Raw genomic sequence first — 22,629 nt, 5'->3', positions numbered from 1 at the left:
CTCACCTTCTAGAGGGTCGCAGGTTCGGCATTCAGGACTGGGTTCTGGTGACCACGGACGCGAGCCTCCGAGGATGGGGAGCAGTCACACAAGGAAGAAACTTTCAAGGTCTATGGTCAAGCCAGGAGGCTTGTCTTCACATCAACGTACTGAAATTGAGGGCCATATACAACGGCCTGCGTCAAGCGGAGAATCTTCTTAACGACCTACCGGTTCTGATTCAGTCAGACAACGTCACAGCCGTGGCTCATGTAAACCGACAGGGCGGAACAAGGAGCAGAGTGGCAATGGCGGAAGCCACCAGGATTCTTCGCTGGGCGGAAAATCATGTAAGCGCTTTGACTGCAGTCTTCATTCCGGGAGTGGACAACTGGGAAGCAGACTTCCTCAGCAGACACTATCTCCATCCAGGAGAGTGGGGACTTCATCAAGAAGTTTTTGCAGAGATAACAAGTCGTTGGGGACTTCCTCAAATAGACATGATGGCGTCACGCCTCAACAAGAAGCTTCGAAGGTATTGTGCCAGGTCAAGGGACCCTCAGGCAGTAGCGGTAGACGCCCTGGTGACACCGTGGGTGTTTCGGTTGGTCTATGTGTTTCCTCCTCTTCCACTCATCTCAAAGATTTTGAGAATCATAAGACGAAAAAGAGTGCGGACAATTCTCATTGCTCCGGATTGGCCTCGAAGGGCCTGGTATTCAGATCTTCAGGAAATGCTCACAGGAGATCCGTGGCCTCTTCCTCTCAGAGAGGACCTGTTGCAACAGGGGCCCTGCGTGTTCCAAGACTTACCGCGGTTACGTTTGACGGCATGCCGGTTGAACGCCGAATCCTAGCTGGAAAAGGCATTCCGGAAGAAGTCATCCCTACTCTGATGAGGGCTAGGAAGGGGGTGACGGCGAAGCATTATCACTGTATCTGGAGAAAGTATGTATCTTGGTGTGAGGCCAAGAATGCTCCTGCGGAAGATTTCCATTTGGGCAGTCTTCTCCACTTTCTGCAGACAGGAGTGGATATGGGCCTGAAATTAGGCTCCATTAAGGTACAGATTTCAGTTTTATCAATTTTCTTTCAGAAGGAATTGGCTTCTCTCCCAGAAGTCCAGACTTTCGTAAAGGGAGTGCTGCACATACAGCCTCCTTTTGTGCCTCCAGTGGCGCCATGGGACCTTAACGTGGTGTTACAGTTCCTAAAGTCTTACTGGTTTGAACCTCTTCAGACAGTGGAATTCAAATTTCTCACTTGGAAGGTGGTCATGTTGTTGGCCATGGTGTCTGCAAAGAGGGTATCCGAATTGGCGGCTTTGTCTCACAAAAGCCCCTATCTGATTTTCCATGTGGATAGAGCAGAATTGAGGACTCGTCCTCAATTTTTGCCAAAGGTGGTTTCATCTTTTCATATGATCCAGCCTATTGTGGTGCCTGTGGCTACGGGGGACTTGGAGGATTCCACGTCTCTTGATGTAGTCAGGGCATTAAAAATGTATGTAGCCAGGACGGCTCGGGTTAGGAAAACAGAGGCTCTGTTTGTCCTGTATGCAGCCAACAAGGTTGGCACTCCTGCTTCTAAGCAGACTATTGCTCGCTGGATCTGTAACATGATTCAGCAGGCTCATTCTACGGCTGGATTGCCGTTACCGAATTCGGTAAAGGCCCATTCCACTAGGAAGGTGGGCTTTTCTTGGGCGGCTGCCTGAGGCATCTCGGTATTACAGCATTGCCGAGCGGCGACTTGGTCGGGTTCAAACACTTTTTTGCAAAATTTTACAAGGTTGATACCCTGGCTAATGAGGACCTCATGTTTGCTCAATCGGTGCTGCAGAGTCATCCGCACTCTCCCGCCCGGTTTGGAGCTTTGGTATAATCCCCATGGTCCTTACGGAGTCCCCAGCATCCTCTAGGACGTAAGAGAAAATAAGATTTTAAACCTACCGGTAAATCTTTTTCTCCTAGTCCGCAGAGGATGCTGGGCTCCCGTCCCAGTGCGGACTAAATTCTGCAAGACTTGTATATAGTTTTTGCTTACATAAGGGTTATGTTACAGTTTTGATCAGTCTCTGGCTGATGCTGTTTTGTTTCATACTGTTAACAGGTTAGTATATTCCATCTTATACGGTGTGGATGGTATGAATCTTGCCCTTAGAGTAACAAAATCCTTTCCTCGTACTGTCCGTCTCCTCTGGGCACAGTTTCTCTAACTGAGGTCTGGAGGAGGGGCATAGATGGAGGTGCCAGTGCACACCCATTCTAAAGTTTTTTATAGTGCCCATGTCTCCTGCGGAGCCCGTCTATACCCCATGGTCCTTACGGAGTCCCCAGCATCCTCTACTGACTAGGAGAAAAAGATTTACCGGTAGGTTTAAAATCTTATTTTCTTCACGTTAGGCACACACAACGGGGGCTCTCCGGCATCGCGTGGCCACGCTTTGGGAGGTGGTAAGTGGGTCCTGCTTGCAGGACCCGGTCTTTATCGCGATCCGGCGCGGTCAGTGGGAGGCGGGCCGCGCACGCTGGCGGTGGACACTGTGGCAGTACAGGCGATCCCACTAGATCACCAGGGCATGGGTGCAGGTCAGGTTTTCTCTCTAAACTAGTTTAATCAGAGCCCACAGTACCCAGTGGTTTTGCCAGCAGGGGGGTAAGGCTTTGACCTGAAGCCCCTCCTCCAGCCCCAGGGCGCCATTTCCCGCAAATGTTCCCGCCCTGGAGCTGCATATCTGTCTCTCCCTCACTCCCTGTCATTGTCTGGGCGCCATTATCCCTCAGCTTCACTGTTCCTGGGACTGCTTGGGCAAATCCTCCTGTGTAAAGCCGTCTGGTTGTCAGTGCTGTGACTTTACATGACACTTAAGTATTCTACCTGCATTTTTAGACAGTGATGGTTAAGAGAGTGCATTTAGGGGGTCATTCCGAGTTGTTCGTTCGTTATATTTTTCTCGCAACTGAGCGATTAGTCGCTAATGCGCATGCGCAATGTCCGCAGTGCGACTGCGCCAAGTAAATTTGCTATGCAGTTAGGTATTTTACTCACGGCATTACGAGGTTTTTTCTTCGTTCTGGTGATCGTAATGTGATTGACAGGAAGTGGGTGTTTCTGGGCGGAAACTGGCCGTTTTATGGGTGTGTGCGAAAAAACGCTACCGTTTCTGGGAAAAACGCGGGAGTGGCTGGAGAAACGGAGGAGTGTCTGGCCGAACGCTGGGAGTGTTTGTGACGTCAAACCAGGAACGAAACTGACTGAACTGATCGCAGTTGCCGAGTAAGTGTGGAGCTACTCAGAAACTGCTAAGAAGTGTCTATTCGCAATTTTGCTAATCTTTCGTTCGCAATTTTGATAAGCTAAGATTCACTCCCAGTAGGCGGCGGCTTAGCGTGTGCAAAGCTGCTAAAAGCAGCTTGCGAGCGAACAACTCGGAATGAGGGCCTTAGTCAGGGTTTTCTAGTACAATTACCCTGTGATATACATCCAGTTCTTACTGTGTAGTGTTATATCTATTGACTATATAGCTTGATATATAAGCTAGTCCAGTGCAGTATTATTGTTAGTCACAGTTTGTACAATGCAGAGGTTATTACTATCTGTGTGTTTATTAGATAGCTGAGTGGTGTCCATTTCGTGTCTTTCACTCCACCTGCTATCCCTATATTCTATAACCTGAGGGGGCTTGGTGCGTCAGGTTTTATATTGATATAGGATTTTCACACAGATATACTTTATTACGTATTTTTCTCTGTGATTTAGTCGCCATATCTCTCCCCTATCTCTGCTAGTGCTGACTACACTGCACAGGGGTTTGGGTAAGAGGTATTGTGCTGCTGCCAATTGTACTGTGTTACCTGATACCCTCAGAAGCAGACATGATATAACTTGCAGTAACGGTTCTGGGGCTGAACACACTGCCGGTGTTGCTGAAGCCACAGATCCCTATGAGGGGAATACAGCAGCTGTGGGCTCTGGTTCTGGGGGCTCCTTGCCCCCCAGTGGGACTGTGGCAACGGAGGCACATAATGACCCACCGTGGGCCGCTTTTTCCACGCTTCTGCATACGCTAGTTCATAAACTAACACCCCCTATGGGACCCCCAATGCCGGTACAACCGTATTTAGTCCCTGCAGCTAATCCGCCGTGGGCGGATGATTTATCTGCTCAATTGAAGAAGTTGAACCAGTCCCTGACTACTAAAAAGTCTGACCATCGCTCGCCTAAGTCCAAAGGGTCCTCTAAGCGAGCGCTTGTCTCCTCACAATCCACTGCTGTCACTGACGCCTCGTCTGATGAAGACGGCACTTACACTGACCCCACAGGTTCTGACTCGGATATGGCTGATGGGGAGGGTAGTTTACATGTGGATGTTCCTGACCTTTTGGAGGCTATTAAGTTAATTCTACAGATTACAGATGATCCCGAGCCATCCGTCCCTCCTAAGAAACCTGATAGGTTCAAGCGTCAGAAGGTGGTTAAACAAGTTTTACCTCACTCTGATCACCTAGTGGATATACATCAGGAACCCTGGGAAAACCCGGGTACGAAGTTTGTGCCTCAAAAGAAGATGCTGGCTCGCTATCCCCTCGCACCAGAGCTGTCTAAGAATTGGGAAACGCCTCCTCCAGTGGGCTCACATGTGGCTAGGATGGTGGTTTCCTCAGCTCTGCCTGTCACTACCGTCACGTCTCTAAAAGAGCCTCCGGATAAACGTGTGGAGGATTGTCTGAAAGCGATTTACACCCTCACGGGTGCTGCACAAAGGCCCACTTTCTCTATCGTCCTAGTGGATGCTGGGGTTCCTGAAAGGACCATGGGGAATAGCGGCTCCGCAGGAGACAGGGCACAAAAAGTAAAGCTTTTCCAGATCAGGTGGTGTGCACTGGCTCCTCCCCCTATGACCCTCCTCCAGACTCCAGTTAGATTTTTGTGCCCGGCCGAGAAGGGTGCAATCTAGGTGGCTCTCCTAAAGAGCTGCTTAGAAAAAGTTTAGCTAGGTTTTTTATTTTACAGTGATTCCTGCTGGCAACAGGATCACTGCAGCGAGGGACTGAGGGGAGAAGGAGTCAACTCACCTGCGTGCAGGATGGATTGGCTTCTTGGCTACTGGACATCAAGCTCCAGAGGGACGATCACAGGTACAGCCTGGATGGTCACCGGAGCCGCGCCGCCGGCCCCCTTGCAGATGCTGAAGTCAGAAGAGGTCCAGAATCGGCGGCTGAAGACTCCTGCAGTCTTCTAAAGGTAGCGCACAGCACTGCAGCTGTGCGCCATTTTCCTCTCAGCACACTTCACACGGCAGTCACTGAGGGTGCAGGGCGCTGGGAGGGGGGCGCCCTGGGAGGCAAATGTAACCTATATAAAGGCTAAAAATACCTCACATATAGCCCCCAGAGGCTATATGGAGATATTTAACCCCTGCCTGATTTCTCTAAATAGCGGGAGACGAGCCCGCCAGAAAAGGGGCGGGGCCTATCTCCTCAGCACACGGCGCCATTTCCTCTCACAGCTCCGCTGGTCAGGACGGCTCCCAAGTCTCTCCCCTGCACTGCACTACAGAAACAGGGTAAAACAGAGAGGGGGGGCAAATTTATGGCGATATTTTGATATAACAAAGCAGCTATAAGGGAGCACTTATTATAAGGCTATCCCTGATATATATATATATAGCGCTTTTGGTGTGTGCTGGCAAACTCTCCCTCTGTCTCCCCAAAGGGCTAGTGGGTCCTGTCTTCGTTAGGAGCATTCCCTGTGTGTCTGCTGTGTGTCGGTACGTGTGTGTCGACATGTATGAGGACGATATTGGCGTGGAGGCGGAGCAATTGCCAAATATGAGGATGTCACCCCCTAGGGAGTCGACACGAGAATGGATGCCTTTATTTATGGAACTACGGGATAGTGTCAACACGCTAAAGCAGTCGTTTGACGACATGAGACGGCCGGACAATCAATTAGTGCCTGTCCAGGCGACTCAAACACCGTCAGGGGCTGTGAAACGCCCTTTGCCTCAGTCGGTCGACACAGACCCAGACACAGGCGATGACTCCAGTGGTGACGGTGACGAATCAACCGTATTTTCCAGTAGGGCCACACGTTATATGATTTTGGCAATGAAGGAGGCGTTACATTTAGCTGATACTACAGGTACCACTAAACAGGGTATTATGTGGGGTGTGAAAAAACTACCTATAGTTTTTCCTGAATCAGAAGAACTAAATGACGTGTGTAATGAAGCGTGGGTTGCCCCTGATAAAAAGCTGATAATTTCAAAGAAATTACTGGCATTATACCCTTTCCCGCCAGAGGTTAGGGAGCGCTGGGAAACACCTCCTAGGGTGGACAAGGCGCTAACACGCTTATCTAAACAAGTGGCGTTACCCTCTCCTGAGACGGCCGCACTTAAAGATCCATCAGATAGGAGGATGGAAAATATCCAAAAAAGTATATACACACATGCAGGTGTTATACTACGACCAGCTATAGCGACTGCCTGGATGTGCAGTGCTGGGGTAGTTTGGTCAGAGTCCCTGATTGAAAATATTGATACCCTGGACAGGGACAATATTTTACTGTCGTTAGAACAAATAAAGGATGCATTTCTTTATATGCGTGATGCACAGAGGGATATCTGCACACTGGCATCACGGGTAAGTGCTATGTCCATTTCGGCCAGAAGAGCTTTATGGACGCGACAGTGGACAGGCGATGCGGATTCAAAACGGCATATGGAAGTTTTGCAGTATAAAGGGGAGGAGTTATTTGGAGTCGGTCTATCAGATTTGGTGGCCACGGCTACAGCCGGGAAATCCACCTTTCTACCTCAAGTCACTCCCCAACAGAAAAAGGCACCGACCTTTCAACCGCAGCCCTTTCGTTCCTTTAAAAATAAGAGAGCAAAGGGCTATTCATATCTGCCACGAGGCAGAGGTCGAGGGAAGAGACAGCAACAGGCAGCTCCTTCCCAGGATCAGAAGCCCTCCTCGGCTTCTACAAAAGCCTCAGCATGACGCTGGGGCTTCTCAAGCGGACTCGGGGACGGTGGGGGGTCGTCTCAAAAATTACAGCGCGCAGTGGGCTCACTCGCAAGTAGATCCCTGGATCCTGCAGATAATATCTCAGGGGTACAGGTTGGAATTAGAGACAGATCCACCTCGCCGTTTCCTGAAGTCTGCTTTACCAACGTCCCCCTCCGAAAGGGAGACGGTTTTGGAAGCCATTCACAAGCTGTACTCTCAGCAGGTGATAGTCAAGGTACCTCTTCTGCAACAAGGGAAGGGGTATTATTCCACTCTTTTTGTGGTACCGAAGCCGGATGGCTCGGTAAGGCCTATTCTAAATCTGAAGTCCTTGAACCTGTACATAAAGAAGTTCAAGTTCAAGATGGAGTCACTCAGAGCAGTGATAGCGAACCTGGAAGAGGGGGACTTTATGGTATCCTTGGACATCAAGGATGCGTATCTCCACGTTCCAATTTACCCCTCACACCAGGGGTACCTCAGGTTCGTTGTACAAAACTGTCACTATCAGTTTCAGACGCTGCCGTTCGGATTGTCCACGGCACCTCGGGTCTTTACAAAGGTAATGGCCGAGATGATGATTCTTCTTCGAAGAAAAGGCGTATTAATTATCCCATACTTGGACGATCTCCTAATAAGGGCAAGGTCCAGAGAACAGCTAGAGATGGGATTAGCACTGTCTCAAGAAGTGCTAAAACAGCACGGGTGGATTCTGAATATTCCAAAATCCCAGTTAATGCCGACAACTCGTCTGCTGTTCCTAGGGATGATTCTGGACACGTTTCAGAAAAAGGTTTTTCTCCCGGAGGAAAAAGCCAAGGAGTTATCCGAGCTTGTCAGGAACCTCCTAAAACCAGGAAAGGTGTCTGTACATCAATGCACAAGAGTCCTGGGAAAAATGGTGGCTTCTTACGAAGCAATTCCATTCGGCAGATTCCACGCAAGAATTTTCTAAAGGGATCTGTTGGACAAATGGTCAGGGTCGCATCTTCAGATGCACCTACGGATAACCCTGTCTCCAAGGACAAGGGTGTCTCTTCTGTGGTGGTTGCAGAGTCCTCATCTATTGGAGGGCCGCAGATTCGGCATACAGGATTGGATCCTGGTGACCACGGACGCCAGCCTGAGAGGCTGGGGAGCAGTCACACAAGGAAGAAACTTCCAGGGAGTATGGACGAGCCTGGAAACGTCTCTTCACATAAACATTCTGGAACTAAGAGCAATATACAATGCTCTAAGCCAGGCAGAACCTCTGCTTCAAGGAAAACCGGTGTTGATCCAGTCGGACAACATCACGGCAGTCGCCCATGTGAACAGACAGGGCGGCACAAGAAGCAGGAGTGCAATGGCAGAAGCTGCAAGGATTCTTCGCTGGGCAGAGAATCATGTGATAGCACTGTCAGCAGTGTTCATCCCGGGAGTGGACAACTGGGAAGCAGACTTCCTCAGCAGACACGATCTTCACCCGGGAGAGTGGGGACTTCATCCAGAAGTCTTCCACATGCTGGTAACCCGTTGGGAAAGACCAATGGTGGACATGATGGCGTCTCGCCTCAACAAAAAACTGGACAGGTATTGCGCCAGGTCAAGAGATCCGCAGGCAATAGCTGTGGACGCGCTGGTAACGCCTTGGGTGTACCAGTCGGTGTATGTGTTTCCTCCTCTGCCTCTCATACCAAAAGTATTGAGAATTATACGGCAAAGAGGCGTGAGAACGATACTAGTGGTTCCGGATTGGCCAAGAAGGACTTGGTACCCGGAACTTCAAGAGATGATCACGGAAGATCCGTGGCCTCTACCTCTAAGGAGGGACTTGCTTCAGCAGGGTCCCTGTCTGTTTCAAGACTTACCGCGGCTGCGTTTGACGGCATGGCGGTTGAACGCCGGATCCTAAAGGAAAAAGGCATGCCGGAAGAAGTCATTCCTACTTTGATTAAAGCAAGGAAGGAAGGAAGTAACCGTGCAACATTATCACCGAATTTGGCGAAAATATGTTGCGTGGTGCGAAGATCGGAGTGCTCCGACGGAGGAATTTCAACTGGGTCGATTCCTACATTTCCTGCAATCAGGATTGTCTATGGGTCTCAAATTGGGATCTATTAAGGTTCAAATTTCGGCCCTGTCGATTTTCTTTCAAAAAGAATTGGCTTCAGTCCCTGAAGTCCAGACCTTTGTTAAGGGAGTGCTGCATATACAGCCTCCTGTGGTGCCTCCAGTGGCACCGTGGGATCTCAATGTGGTTTTGGACTTCCTAAAATCTCATTGGTTTGAACCACTAAAAAAGGTGGATTTGAAATATCTCACATGGAAAGTGACCATGCTTCTAGCCCTGGCTTCGGCCAGGAGAGTGTCAGAACTGGCAGCTTTATCTTACAAAAGCCCATATCTGATTTTCCATTCGGACAGGGCAGAACTGCGGACTCGTCCGCATTTTCTCCCTAAGGTGGTGTCAGCATTTCATCTGAACCAGCCTATTGTAGTGCCTGCGGCTACAAGTGACTTGGAGGACTCCAAGTTACTGGACGTTGTCAGAGCATTAAAAATATATATTGCAAGGACAGCTGGAGTCAGAAAATCTGACTCGTTGTTTATATTGTATGCACCCAACAAGATGGATGCTCCTGCGTCTAAGCAGACGATTGCTCGTTGGATCTGTAGCACAATCCAACTTGCACATTCTGTGGCAGGCCTGCCACAGCCTAAATCTGTAAAGGCCCACTCCACAAGGAAGGTGGGCTCATCTTGGGCGGCTGCCCGAGGGGTCTCGGCATTACAACTCTGCCGAGCAGCTACGTGGTCAGGGGAGAACACGTTTGTAAAATTTTACAAATTTGATACTCTGGCTAAGGAGGACCTGGAGTTCTCTCATTCGGTGCTGCAGAGTCATCCGCACTCTCCCGCCCGTTTGGGAGCTTTGGTATAATCCCCATGGTCCTTTCAGGAACCCCAGCATCCACTAGGACGATAGAGAAAATAAGATTTTACTTACCGATAAATCTATTTCTCGGAGTCCGTAGTGGATGCTGGGCGCCCATCCCAAGTGCGGATTATCTGCAATAATTGTACATAGTTATTGTTAACTAATTCGGGTTATTGTTGAAGGAAGCCATCTTTCAGAGGCTCCGCTGCTATCATACTGTTAACTGGGTTTAGATCACAGGTTGTACGGTGTGATTGGTGTGGCTGGTATGAGTCTTACCCGGGATTCAAAATCCTCCCTTATTGTGTACGCTCGTCCGGGCACAGTACCTAACTGGAGTCTGGAGGAGGGTCATAGAGGGAGGAGCCAGTGCACACCACCTGATCTGGAAAAGCTTTACTTTTTGTGCCCTGTCTCCTGCGGAGCCGCTATTCCCCATGGTCCTTTCAGGAACCCCAGCATCCACTACGGACTCCGAGAAATAGATTTATCGGTAAGTAAAATCTTATTATTGCAGCTACATGGGCTGCAGAGGCTATTGAAGCATGGGCCTTGGAGTTAGAAGCTGAAATCTCCTCTGACCATGCTAGACAATGCTTGTCATATATTGTCACAGCTTCTCGCTATATTAAAGAGGCGGCTTCTGATGCCGGTATCCTAGCAGCCAAGGCCTCTACTACGTCAGTCCTGGCTCGCCGGATATTGTGGCTGAGATCCTGGTCTGTGGATCTAGACTCTAGAAAAACCCTGGAGGTACTCCCTTTCAAGGGAGATATTCTGTTTGGGGAGGACTTAAATAAGATAGTGGCTGACTTGGCTACTGCCAAAACTGCCTGTCTGCCAAGTATCGCTCCTTCTGTGTCGAAGGCTAAGGGTACGTCCTTTCGCCTCTTTCGTCCTTCAGGTAAAGCAAAAAGTCAGGCGTACAACAAGCAGGCCCGCACTTCCAAACCTGGTAAGCCGAAGCCAAAAAGAGCCTGGGCAGCCCGTTAGCCAGCTTCCAAGGCCGATGAGCCTGCCACATGACGGGGCGGGACTCCCCCTGGGGATCGGCTTCTAGGGTATACCCAGGAATGGTTGAAAACCACTTCAGATGCCTGGGTACGGGAAGTCGTCACTCGAGGTTGCGCCATAGCCTTCAAAAACCGACCCCCTCATCGATTTTGCCAGACAGACGTCCCGTCGGACCAGACAAAGGCAAACACTCTGCATTCGGTGGTACAGACCCTCCTGGATACAGGAGTCGTAGTACAGGTGCCTCTTGCGCAGAGGGGCCAGGGGTACTATTCTCCGCTATTTCTAGTCCCAAAACCGAATGGGTCCTCCCGGCCCATTCTCAACCTCAAGGCATTGAACAGGTTTGTGAAGGTTTCCAAGTTCCGTATGGAAACCCTTCGCTCTATAGTTCTAGCCTTGGAACCTGGGGACTACATGGTCTCCCTGGACATATAGGATGCTTACCTGCATATTCCTATAGCAGCGTCACATCAGCAATACCTGAGGTTTGCTATTGGCAACCTCCATTACCAGTTTCGGGCGTTACCTTTTGGTTTAACAGCAGCTCCGCGAGTCTTCACCAAAGTAATGGCGGTGATGACGGTGGTACTCCGCCGTCAAGGGGTCAGGACGACTTGTTAATCCTGGCAAATTCCTCAGAACTTCTCCTACGTAATCTGGATATGACGGTCCGGTTTCTACAAGCCCATGGGTGGCTCATCAACTGGAAGAAATCCTCCCTGATCCCTGCTCAGAGCATGGTGCATCTGGGAGCGCTATTGGACACTCACAACCAGAGGTTGTTCTTGTGTCAGGAGAAGGTCCTGAAGCTTCAGGACAGGATTCGTTGCTTCCTTTCTCGTCCGCAAGTGTCGATACATTCGGCGATGCAGGTGCTGGGCCTCATGGTGTCTGCATTCGACATGGTGGAGTATGCTCAATTCCATTCTCGCCCCCTCCAGAGGCTGATTCTAGCCAAGTGGGACAGCCTGCCTCACCGGATCAGGTCTCAAATGATCTCATTGACTCCGGAGGTCCGTCTGTCGCTGCTCTGGTGGCTCCAGGACCAACAATTGTGCAGGGGGCCGTCCCTTCTGGATATCCAACGGAGTCCTGTTGACGACAGATTCCAGTCTAAGAGGTTGGGGCGCGGTGCTGTAGCAACACTCCCTTCAGGGTCGGTGGACCAAGGAGGAATCTCTCCTCTCGATCAATGTTCTGGAATTGCGGGCGGTCTTCAATGCATTGAACCTGGCCCAGCATTTCATTCAGAACCGTCCTGTTAAGGTACAGTCGGACAACGCCACCACAGTGGCTTGCAAAAATCATCAAGGCGGCACTCGAAGCAGTTTGGCAATGAAGCAAGTCTCACGGATTCTACACTGGGCGGAACGCCATCTACCGGCCATATCGGCAATATTCATTCCGGGAGTCCTGAATTGGAAGCGGACTTTCTCAGTCGTCAGGACGTGCATGCCGGCAAATGGGGCCTCAATCCAGAAGTTTTTCAACTCCTAGTGGAAAAGTGGGGTCTTCCAGATGTAGATTTGATGGCGTCTCGACACAATCACAAGGTTCTGGTCTTCGGAGCAAGGACAATGGATCCTCAAGCAGCATTCGTGGATGCGCTGGTGGTGCCGTGGAGGTTTCGGCTGCCGTACGTGTTCCCTCCGGTGTCACTCCTGCCCAGGGTAATTCGGAAGTTCAAGCAAGAAAAAGGAAATCTGCTTCTCATAGCTCCAGCGTGGCCCAGACGGCACTGGTTCTCAGACCTTCAGGGCCTATCGTCAGAGCATCCAATTCTACTTCCACAACGCCCAGACCTCCTTGTTCAGGGCCCCTGTGTCTACCAGGACCTAGCCCGGCTGTCTTTGATGGCGTGGCTCTTGAAGCTTCCGTCTTGAGGGCTAAGGGTTTTTCTGAAGAGGTCATTAAAACTATGTTGCGGGCCCGGAAACCGGCTTCTGCCCGGATTTAACATAGGGTCTGGCATTCCTACTTTGTTTGGTGCGCATCTAACAATTATGACTCTTCCAAGTTTAGTACAGCCAAACTTTTGGCTTTTCTGCAGCAGGGCCTGGATTTAGGCCTGCGTCTGGCCTCCCCTCAAGGTTCATATTTCTGCCTTGTCGGTGTGGTTTCAGAGAAAAATTGCGACTTTACCTGATGATCATACTTTCACTCAGGGAGGTTGGATACGCAACACACCCTATGTCCCGCCTGTGGCTCCTTGGGACTTGTCGGTGGTTTTGGAGGCGTTGCAGGAGCCTCCGTTTAAACCCCTTGGTTCAGCTGATCTTAAGTGGCTTTCCCTTAAGGTGGTGTTCTTGCTGGCTATTGCCTCTGCTAGAAGAGTGTCGGATTTGGGGGCCCTTTCCTGTAGTTCCCCATATCTGATTTTTCACCGTGACCGGGTGGTACTTCGGACTCGTCCCGGTTATTTACCGAAGGTGGTGTCCTCGTTCCACCTTAATCAGGAGATTGTGGTTCCGGCCTTTGTCTCTCCTGATTTGTCTCCCAAAGAGCGGTCTTTGGATGTGGTACGGGCTCTCCGTATCTATGTGAAGAGAACTGCTTCTATTCGAAAATCTGATTCTCTTTGTTTTGTTTGGATTTCACAAACGTGGCTGGCCTGCTCACAAGCAGACCCTGGCCAGGTGGATTAGAATGGTGATTGCACATGCTTATGTGAAAGCTGGTCTGTCAGCTCCTGCTCACATTACGGCCCATTCTACTCTGTCTGTTGGACCTTCTTGGGCGGTCCAATGTGGTGCGACCCTTGACCAATTGTGCAAGGCGGCTACGTTGTCCTCCGGGAACACGTTCATAAGGTTCTATGCCTTCGATACTGTCGCTCCCCAGGATGCTTCCTTTGGACGCCGGGTTCTTGTGCCCTCTACAGTGCGTCCCCTCCCATAAGGAACTGCTTTAGGACATCCCCATGGTCCAATCCTTGTGGAGCCCAGTGTACCCCGCAGCAGAAAATGAGTTTTATGGTAAGAACTTACCGTTGTTAAAACTCTTTCTGCGAGGTACACTGGGCTCCACAAGGCGCCCACCCTGACGCACTTAGCTTCTTCGGGTTGGTATGGCATTAGCCGCTGACACTTCTCTTGTCGTGAGAGTGTGGTGTATGTGGCTACTAACCGTTGTCGTCTCTTTTCCTGCTACTGCATTGGGCTGGTTAACTAAAAACTGAGCTCCTGTGCAGGGAGGCGGGGTTATAGAGGAGGCGGCGCTATGCATTCTGGGAACAGTCAAAGCTTTGAGCCTGTTGGTGCCTCGGATCAAGATCCTACTCTACACCCCATTGTCCATCCTTGTGGAGCCCAGTGTACCTCGCAGAAAGAGTTTTAACAATGGTAAGTTCTTACCATAAAACTCGTTATCTCTATTGAGGCATGTGCTGCTGCACCATGAAGAGGGAGGTGGTTTCCTTTTTTGTTTTGTTTTTTAATCATGGTTCTCGTATTTCTAATGTATTCAAATAGGAAAATTTCCATGATTTTCTGTTACTTTTTCCCACGACACAAAAACAAGAGTTGTGGTAGACTTACCATGGTTAATTCTGTTTCTCTGAAGTCAACTTGTATTGTGCTGTAACGCTATTACAAATCCTGTCATCTGAAATGCATTTTTATCTTACAGCCGCAGAAGCTGACAGAGGCGGAATGCTTAAAAACAGATCTGGTCCAGATGTTGTTTTCAGAAGATTAAACGTAAAGCAACTGTTGTAATGACAATGTATACAATGATTTAGCTAATTATTTGCTTGCCTGGTGGAGGGTAAAGAAACTCAACTAGATCTCTGGTTGTTCCTAAAACCGCTCATGTTTGAGGTATATAAATCATGAATGAATCCCTCTTCCTTTGTCTTTACCTTTTTTATAGATTACAGTGAGTAGCCATTTACTTTATGTCCTATTAATAAGATCTCAGCTCACTCACCATTGCTACAAAATGGCTGTGTATTCTGGTGGGAAACATATTGGCATAAATAGAATCTGAGCTGAGCCCTGGACCAACATCTGAAGACTGGCCCAGTTCTTGAACCACTTACCCTTTTGTGCTTCACTGTGCAGCAGGAGAGCAGTGCATGGCTCCTCAGGCAGGTGACCTAACATTGCCGGGCTATACTCCACCCTGGGCCATGTGGCTTTACTTCTACCACCACCTCTGAAAATATCAGTCAGAAGTTAATGCAAATATAATTTCCAGCAAGAAGTTGTTCTCCTTATTGCTTTATTGAATGTGACAATCATACATTCCCCATGTAAAGCAGTGAATCATTTTCTGTATTCTATTCAGCATTAGTTTACTTGTGTTCCATACATCTACCATTGGGAGAGGTGGGAGAAAATACTTGTGGGAAAATGTTAGAAATAGATGAACGGGGACAGTGAAGCTCCTTTTTCTATATTTTAAATTTTAATAAATCTAATATCGGCACAATAAATTTATTTGTTTTATTGTAACCATGGAAATATATAAATCTGCAGGGGCTTCTGTGAATCCCTATTGTGAGAGTAGTCTAAAACTTATGTTTTTTGCAACTGGCTATTAGAATACAGGTGCTAGTGACTTTCGTTTCATCAATTAGCAATATCAGTGTGCACATATACAATCCATAAAAGGCTGTTCAACTTCCAGGTGTTATGATATACTAATTATATGTTACTTATTGGACCTATTTAGTGTTTGTTCAGACATTGTGATGTTTTAAGATATATTACCCCCGGGAGGTTGTTGTAATTTCTACATGCATTTTAGAAAATAAATGTTTTATTATACTCTGGTTGTCTAGCGCCACTTGTTATTTGTTGGATGATTGCCAAGGGCTGGTTCGGATCCAAGTAGCTAAAGCGTCCTGACCCAATCAATAGCACCTGATGTGTTTCGCTGCGTATAGCTTGCAGCTTTTTCAAAGTTAAAAAAAAAAAAAATCTACGTTGGATATTACATTATTGATCGGACTCTGCTCACTTCCAAGAGTCTCCAGCTGCACTGCACTATATTTTTCAAAAGGGCACTTTTTGGAACGGATTCCTTTATTGACTCAACTATATACCTCCTGACCCATTACCCGGGGTAAAATATACCTTTCTTAAATTTGTACATGAATTCATGTTATATGTTTTATGTATGCATTCGTTATTTTTATTAAATTGCTAATTTTAAAATGTATTCATTTGAAATCGGCTAGTGTTGTTAAATTTAAATATAGCACAGCCTTATTCTACTTTTATATTCATTTTATCTGAAGCCAATTAAATGACCAATCATTTTTTGGTGAGGAAGAAAACACAAAGTGCACCCAGAGGAATCCCATGCAAACACAGGAAGAACGTACCATCTACACAAAAAAATGGTGCCCAATCTGAGTGATATTACCACCCATAACTCCATTGCCGTATGCGATTACACTGGGCAGATGTATTAATGAGCACCCGCAGGGACAGGGGCTCTAAGCATGCAAGGCAGCCATTGCTGGGGAGGGTTCCAGTGGACCCTTCTCCTGGCTGTTCGCAAAATGTAGCCTAAAGGCTACAATGGGCTAATGCCATCTTCAAGCTTCATATTCCGGAGCTTGGTAAATCTTGCAGTTATCCTGAAAACACCCGCAAATATTTAATGATAAATGGGTCCCATACGCACTAGTCATGTGCATGAATGTGGCCACTAATAAGTGTTAATGAGTACTCTGCGTTGGTGTGCACATCTACTTGTACTTTCTGCTGCTGGTCTTTTATAATGCAGCATATGCTCATTATCAGGGGAAGAGTATGACGTACGACCCAATCAATGCTGATTTCTTGCAGAAGCAGAACAAAGCCCTATGGCTGCTGCATTTCTTCATCTCAAAATGCGCAGTTTTGGAAGTGGAGAAACCTATCAGCCTTTGCTTCATTCGGGCACGTGTAAGCCAATGATCATCAGTACACGCCTTTTGCAAATTTTTTTTTTTTTTTTTTTTTAAATTAAGCAGCTTTATTGAGTTTCTTTTTAAAACTACTAATATAAAAATATATAAATATAAATATATATATATATATATATATATATATATATATATATGCAAAAGCATTCACTCACTGACTGACTGACTCATCACTAATTCTCTTACTTCCCGATATGTTAGGAAGATGAAATTTAACATAGGTATTCTGCTGCTGGGAAATAGGAAAACTACATAATTAGAATTTAATAAACCTCCCCTAAAGCGATGAACAGGGGGTTGACATAATGACGTCATTACCGATGCGTGGCTTGCGTTGTGTGAACGATAACGCCCAAACAGACAATCGGATCAAAATTTGGATTGCACCTTCAGCGTGTGGAATTTAATAGACTACAAAAATGGTCTTGTCACTTCTTACCGCATCTGCTACGGATGCCCTTCGGGTAACGCCAAGAACCATGGATTAATATTTACTTACCTTAGGAAGTCTCTGATTTACCACATTTTTAGCCCTCCTTTATATTTACTACTGTGAAAATCAGAAGTAGAACATCTAGTACAAATAAAAACAAAACAGGAGCATTATCTGGGACAGCAGTCACAGTTACGCCGTAGCATGAATAATGCCGACATGGGGAAAATACATACCATTAATATCAGGAAAAAAAGGACGTCACAGATAAAGTTATTCAAATCTGTATGAGTGGGCAAGGTAACATAGTATGGTATGCTAATCATGTGAGAAAAATGATTATAATAATAATTCTGTAAATAATAAGACTGTAAGTGGTAAAATTACTAAAGCTTCTAAAACAGAATTGGTGATGTCCATAGCAACCAATCAGAATCAGCTTTAGCGGCAAGGTGTACTAGGAATTTGTCTTCGGTTTGCTATGCAACAGCAAAGTAGGTAACAGATAAGCAGACGGGGAAGAGGGGCAAGTAAAGTCCTACAGATAGGTATACCATAGGGACACAAGTGAGTTACATGTACTTCTAGTCAGTCAATGTTCAGAGTTCAGCAGGCGGCCCGCTAGGGAAAATAAACTTTTGAGGCTTCTGGTGGATCCGTCAGGGATGGCCCTGTAACGCCTAGCTGAAGGAAGAAAGTTACACATGCTGTGGATGGGGTGTAGCTGGTCCTTTACTATCTTCGTTGTACGTTATTTAGCTCTGGACAGGTTCAGGTCCTGGACTGAGGGAAGGTCAGTCCCGATGATCTTCTCTGCGGTTCTGACCACCTTTTGGAGCCTGCATCTGTCCCTCGCGTTGGTGGAGCTGTACCATACCAGTATTGAGGAGCACAGTACTGACTCCGCAATCGTGGAGTAGCAGAGGAGCAGAAGCTTCTGTGTGATGTTGAACTTTCTTAGTTGCCTGAGGAAGAACAACCTCTGCTGCGCTTTCCTGACAGTGGTGTCAGCGTTGGACCCCCATTTAAGGTCCTGGGAGATTGTGGTCTCCAGGAACTTGAAGGAATCCACTAGCGATACCAATCACATGCTATCATTTCTCTATTGCCTTTTAGAAAATGATGAACAACATCTGGTTGCTATGGGCAACATCACCAATTCTCTGTTTTAGTAAGTTTACCCCTAAGTATCCAAAACATCACTAAATGAACTAAGGTAAAAGGACAGAGGAAGACCTATTGGGAAAGAACACAAGGGAGGGAAGAAGGGTAACAACAACAGGTCTTGGGATCCTTACACTATCAATGTAAAGAGCCTCTTTTATCAAACAACACATTGTCCCCACATCCGGAGCTGTCATTATAGATGTGCGGAGATATTCACGAAGATGAAGGTAACATTCAGTAGAATCAAAGAGCTGAAAAATATATTGATGTCAAAAGTATAAGTATCACTGTATTTACCCCATCTACTATAGAAATGTATCACCCCTTTTTCTATTTCAGGAAGGGTAGATTGTCTGTCATGGTACATTAAGCATAACATTTGTAAAACCACCTCTAGGTCTAGAGTGAGATATCCAGTGTTGTAAGATAATCTCTTTCGCTACTGTTACAATGAGGAAGGGTGTCTGTATCTGTTTTTCTGTCCCCATCTCCCAGTTTTTAAAGTTTGCACATGAAAGAGCTAGGAGATCCAATGTACGGCTTAGGTGAAAAAGTGAATTTAGATGTAACTCTAGCCTATAACAAAACTTTTTAATAATCCCATATTCCCAGAAGTTATGAATAAAAGTAGCATGTCCATTACCGCACTTAGGGTCTAATTCAGACCTGATCGCTGTTGTGCGAAATCGCAAAGCAGCCGATTATCGAATGATTGCGCATGCACATGAATCGTAATGCGCAAGTGCGAGGACAAACTGCGAAAAAATCCTGCGTCTTTTTTGATCGCTAGGTGTTCGCAGATTGGAAGCGGCATTTAGGGGGTTAGTAACTCTCCACCTTCTGGGAGTGTCTGGAAAAACGCAGGCGTTCCCAAACGTTTTAATTTTTAGCACTAGAAGGAAGTCCTGGGCTCTGCACAGATTGGAAAAATCATTAGATGGTGAGTGAGTTGCGAACAGATTTGCAGCTGACCAGCGTTTGCAAAGCTTTTTGCACGGTGTACGCAGACTTGAACGGGGCGGATTTTCACTCTGTCTGGGCGGCGACTATCCAATCGCAAACCTTTGCAAATTTGCAGAGGTGCTATCAGGTATGAATTAAGCCCTTAGAATGGGAACACGTCTCACTGTCCACCTGTCAGCACTGAGATGGACCGGATTAAGGGGGTAATTCCAAGTTGATCGCAGAAGGATTTTTGTTAGCAGTTGGGCAAAACCATGTGCACTACAGGGGAGGCAGATATAACATGTGCAGAGAGAGTTAGATTTGGGTGTGGTGTGTTCAATCTGCAATCTGATTTGCAGTGTAAAAATAAAGCAGCCAGTATTTACCCTGCACAGAAATAAAAGAACCGAACTTTCTGCACATGTTATATCTGCCTCCCCTGCAGTGCACATGGTTTTGCCCAACTGCTAACAAAATTCCTGCTGTGATCAACTTGGAATTACCCCCTAAGCCCTGTTAACCACTGATATGTACCTCCTGCAAGTGAACTGACTGAAGCAAGCAAGGATCAACTCAATTATAGAGGGGCTCATAGATACTGTAAGAAAATTGGCCTGCCAGGCTTACTTAGTGCATTTCCAAATAACGACTACAGATGTAACCATGTTCAGCTTTGCTACGATGCAGCATTCTGATCGCGCGCCAGGCTTTGACTATTTGCAGACTGTGATCGCTCCATTAATTCCCACGGATGTGTGCGTGCTAGTCACATGCACACTAGCCACGATGTGTACGCATTGCGCAAAGATGAGTGCGGCTACATCTGTATGTAAGGCTTACTCAGATATTTATATAAATTACATGTTTTGTAGGTAGTTCTGGCGACAAAGCACATCAGGGAGTGTCAAGTGCAGGCGTAGTCAAGGGAGGAGGAATCGACTGTAGTGCCTAATTTGGAGATAAGAAAAAATAAGTATGTGGCAACCCAAATTTTACCGTCAATTTGGAGAAAGGTAGGATCATGCCTCCGAGGTCAAAAACATCAGCTGTTGAACGAATACCTTTTGACCTTCAATCTTAAAAAATGTGGAATTGCCCAAAGTTGGCGGGAATAATTGGTACCTCCACAATGGTATAAAATTAGAGTGCCTGGGGTTTCTTTTACATTTTTTATTAACAGCCCACCAAGCAAGATACTGTGTGTATCGTGGAACATTATATTAAAAAGAGGAGAGGGCATAGCCCTTTGTCGAGAGTGGATAAGGGCCCCAGGGGAGAACAGTGCCAATAAGGCAAGTCTAATTCACATGTAGTGTAGATACTGCGATTAACCAGTCTGCTACATATCTGAAATGTATGGCATAAGAAAATTTGGCAATACCTGGAAAACCCACACCTCCATCTTTCCTAGTTGCTTTCAATTTAGCTTGAGCAATCTGTGGCTTTTTGTTACCCAAGATAAAGTTAAGAAATAGTCTGGCAAACAAGGCTTCATTGGCCCATTGGAATTTGATTAGCAACATTTAAATAACATAGGACAGTTCTGGGAAAATGATGGACTTGATCACTGCTATTCCACCCAATAACAATAAAGAGAGAAGCATCCATCAATCAAGCGTCTTACGAATTGTCTGAATTAGAGGTGAGCAATGTAACGGTTAGGGTTTGGTGAGCTGCGCAGGTATGAGTACCCCCAGATGGTTAATCTGCGAGTAATACTTTAAAGGCCTGAAGTGAGGGGCAATTAACGAGAGTAGAAGCATTTCCTGAAATAATAAGTTCTGAGATATTAATTTTGTATCCATTACATTTTCCAAATTCTACAATAATGTTCATAACCCGGAGATTGGAAGTAGAGGGAAGATAATAAATATCATTTTGTCAGTCAGTGACTAGCACTACCTATAAATCAACACTACCCACTGGTATGCCCTGAAACAAGGGACATTGGTGTAGAGCAACCGTAAGGGGTTCAAGAGCAATTGTAAATAGTAATAGGGATAAGGGACAACCATGCCGCGTACCGCGTTGAACAGAAAAAGATTGTGAAATATGGCTGTCACTATTTCAGTAGTGGGGCTAGTGCAAAGATTACTTGGTATCCTCACAAAAATATCAGAAAAGCCAAACTGTCGTAAAGTGTCATAGAGATGTGGCCACAGCACCATGTTGAAAGCCTTTTTGGCATCTAAGGACTGTATGACTTTGTCCGATTGATAAGGAGACTGGGCTACAAATTGAAGTGCTGATAACATTCTTTGTATGTAAACAACGAATGTCTGTCTGCAATAAAGCCCGTCTGGTCAATGTGAATTACTGACAACAATATTTGTTTCAACCTTTTAGCCAAGATTTTTGTCAAAATGTTGTAATCAATATTCAATAAAGATATGGGGCGGTATGAACCAGGATTACAGAGATCCTGGTTTGGTTTTAGAATGATTCGAAGGGTAGCTGAATTAAAATGGGGAGGCATAATATGCTGAAGGATGTAATTAAGGGCCTAATTCAAGGTTGACTGCAAAACAACATTTTCCTCTAATGGGCAAAACCATGTGCACTGCAGGTGGGGCAGATATAACGTGCAGAGAGAGTTAGATTTGGGTGGGTTATATTGTTTCTGTGCAGGGTAAATACTGGCTGCTTTATTTTTACACTGCAATTTAGATTTCAGTTTGAACACACCCCAACCAAATCTAACTTTCTCTGCACATTTTATATCTGCCCCACCTGCACTGCACATGGTTTTGCCCATTAGAGGAAAATGTTGTTTTGAAATCAACCTTGAATTAGGCCATAAGGACAGAAGTGTAGGATATATTCTTTGAGACAAATAGATCAAATCTTGCAGAAAGACCATTAGGCCCCGGCCCCTTCCCGTTCTTCATCTCCATAGATTTAACAGCATTTTTCACCTCTAACTGCATAATAGGAGATGGTAATAGTTTGTTAAATGTCAGGGAGACCTGTGGGATCAGGGGAGAGACCCAGACATTCGATACAGCGTGTAAGGAGGGTGAAACACCCAGATGAGCATATAAACTTTTATGAAACAACCTTGTACCTTCTATAACCTGGGCACTCAATGTTGTACAAGTACCGTCAGACAAATGAAGTGGGTATACTACCGTGGGTGGCTTACTAACCCATAATAAATTGAGAAGTTTGCCAGACTTGTTCCCAAATTTGTGGAAGCTGTGATCTCTTTGGAAATTTAGCTTTTAGCTTCTAA

General features: G+C 46.5%; 1 protein-coding gene across 1 annotated transcript in view; it reads left to right on the top strand.

The window, feature by feature from the left end:
* TXNDC17 (thioredoxin domain containing 17) overlaps positions 1 to 15,704 on the top strand; it is a 57,777-nt gene extending 42,073 nt beyond the window's left edge. Inside the window, exon 4 of the mRNA XM_063927848.1 lies at positions 14,563 to 15,704. Coding sequence (XP_063783918.1) covers positions 14,563 to 14,631 — 69 coding nt within the window. The 3' untranslated portion in view covers positions 14,632 to 15,704. The remainder of the gene's footprint in view (positions 1 to 14,562) is intronic.
* Positions 15,705 to 22,629: the final 6,925 nt, after the last annotated feature.

This window comes from Pseudophryne corroboree, chromosome 6 (assembly GCF_028390025.1).
Source record: "Pseudophryne corroboree isolate aPseCor3 chromosome 6, aPseCor3.hap2, whole genome shotgun sequence".
In the NCBI taxonomy this organism is placed as follows: domain Eukaryota; kingdom Metazoa; phylum Chordata; class Amphibia; order Anura; family Myobatrachidae; genus Pseudophryne; species Pseudophryne corroboree.
This window is presented reverse-complemented; position numbering and strand designations above follow the sequence as displayed.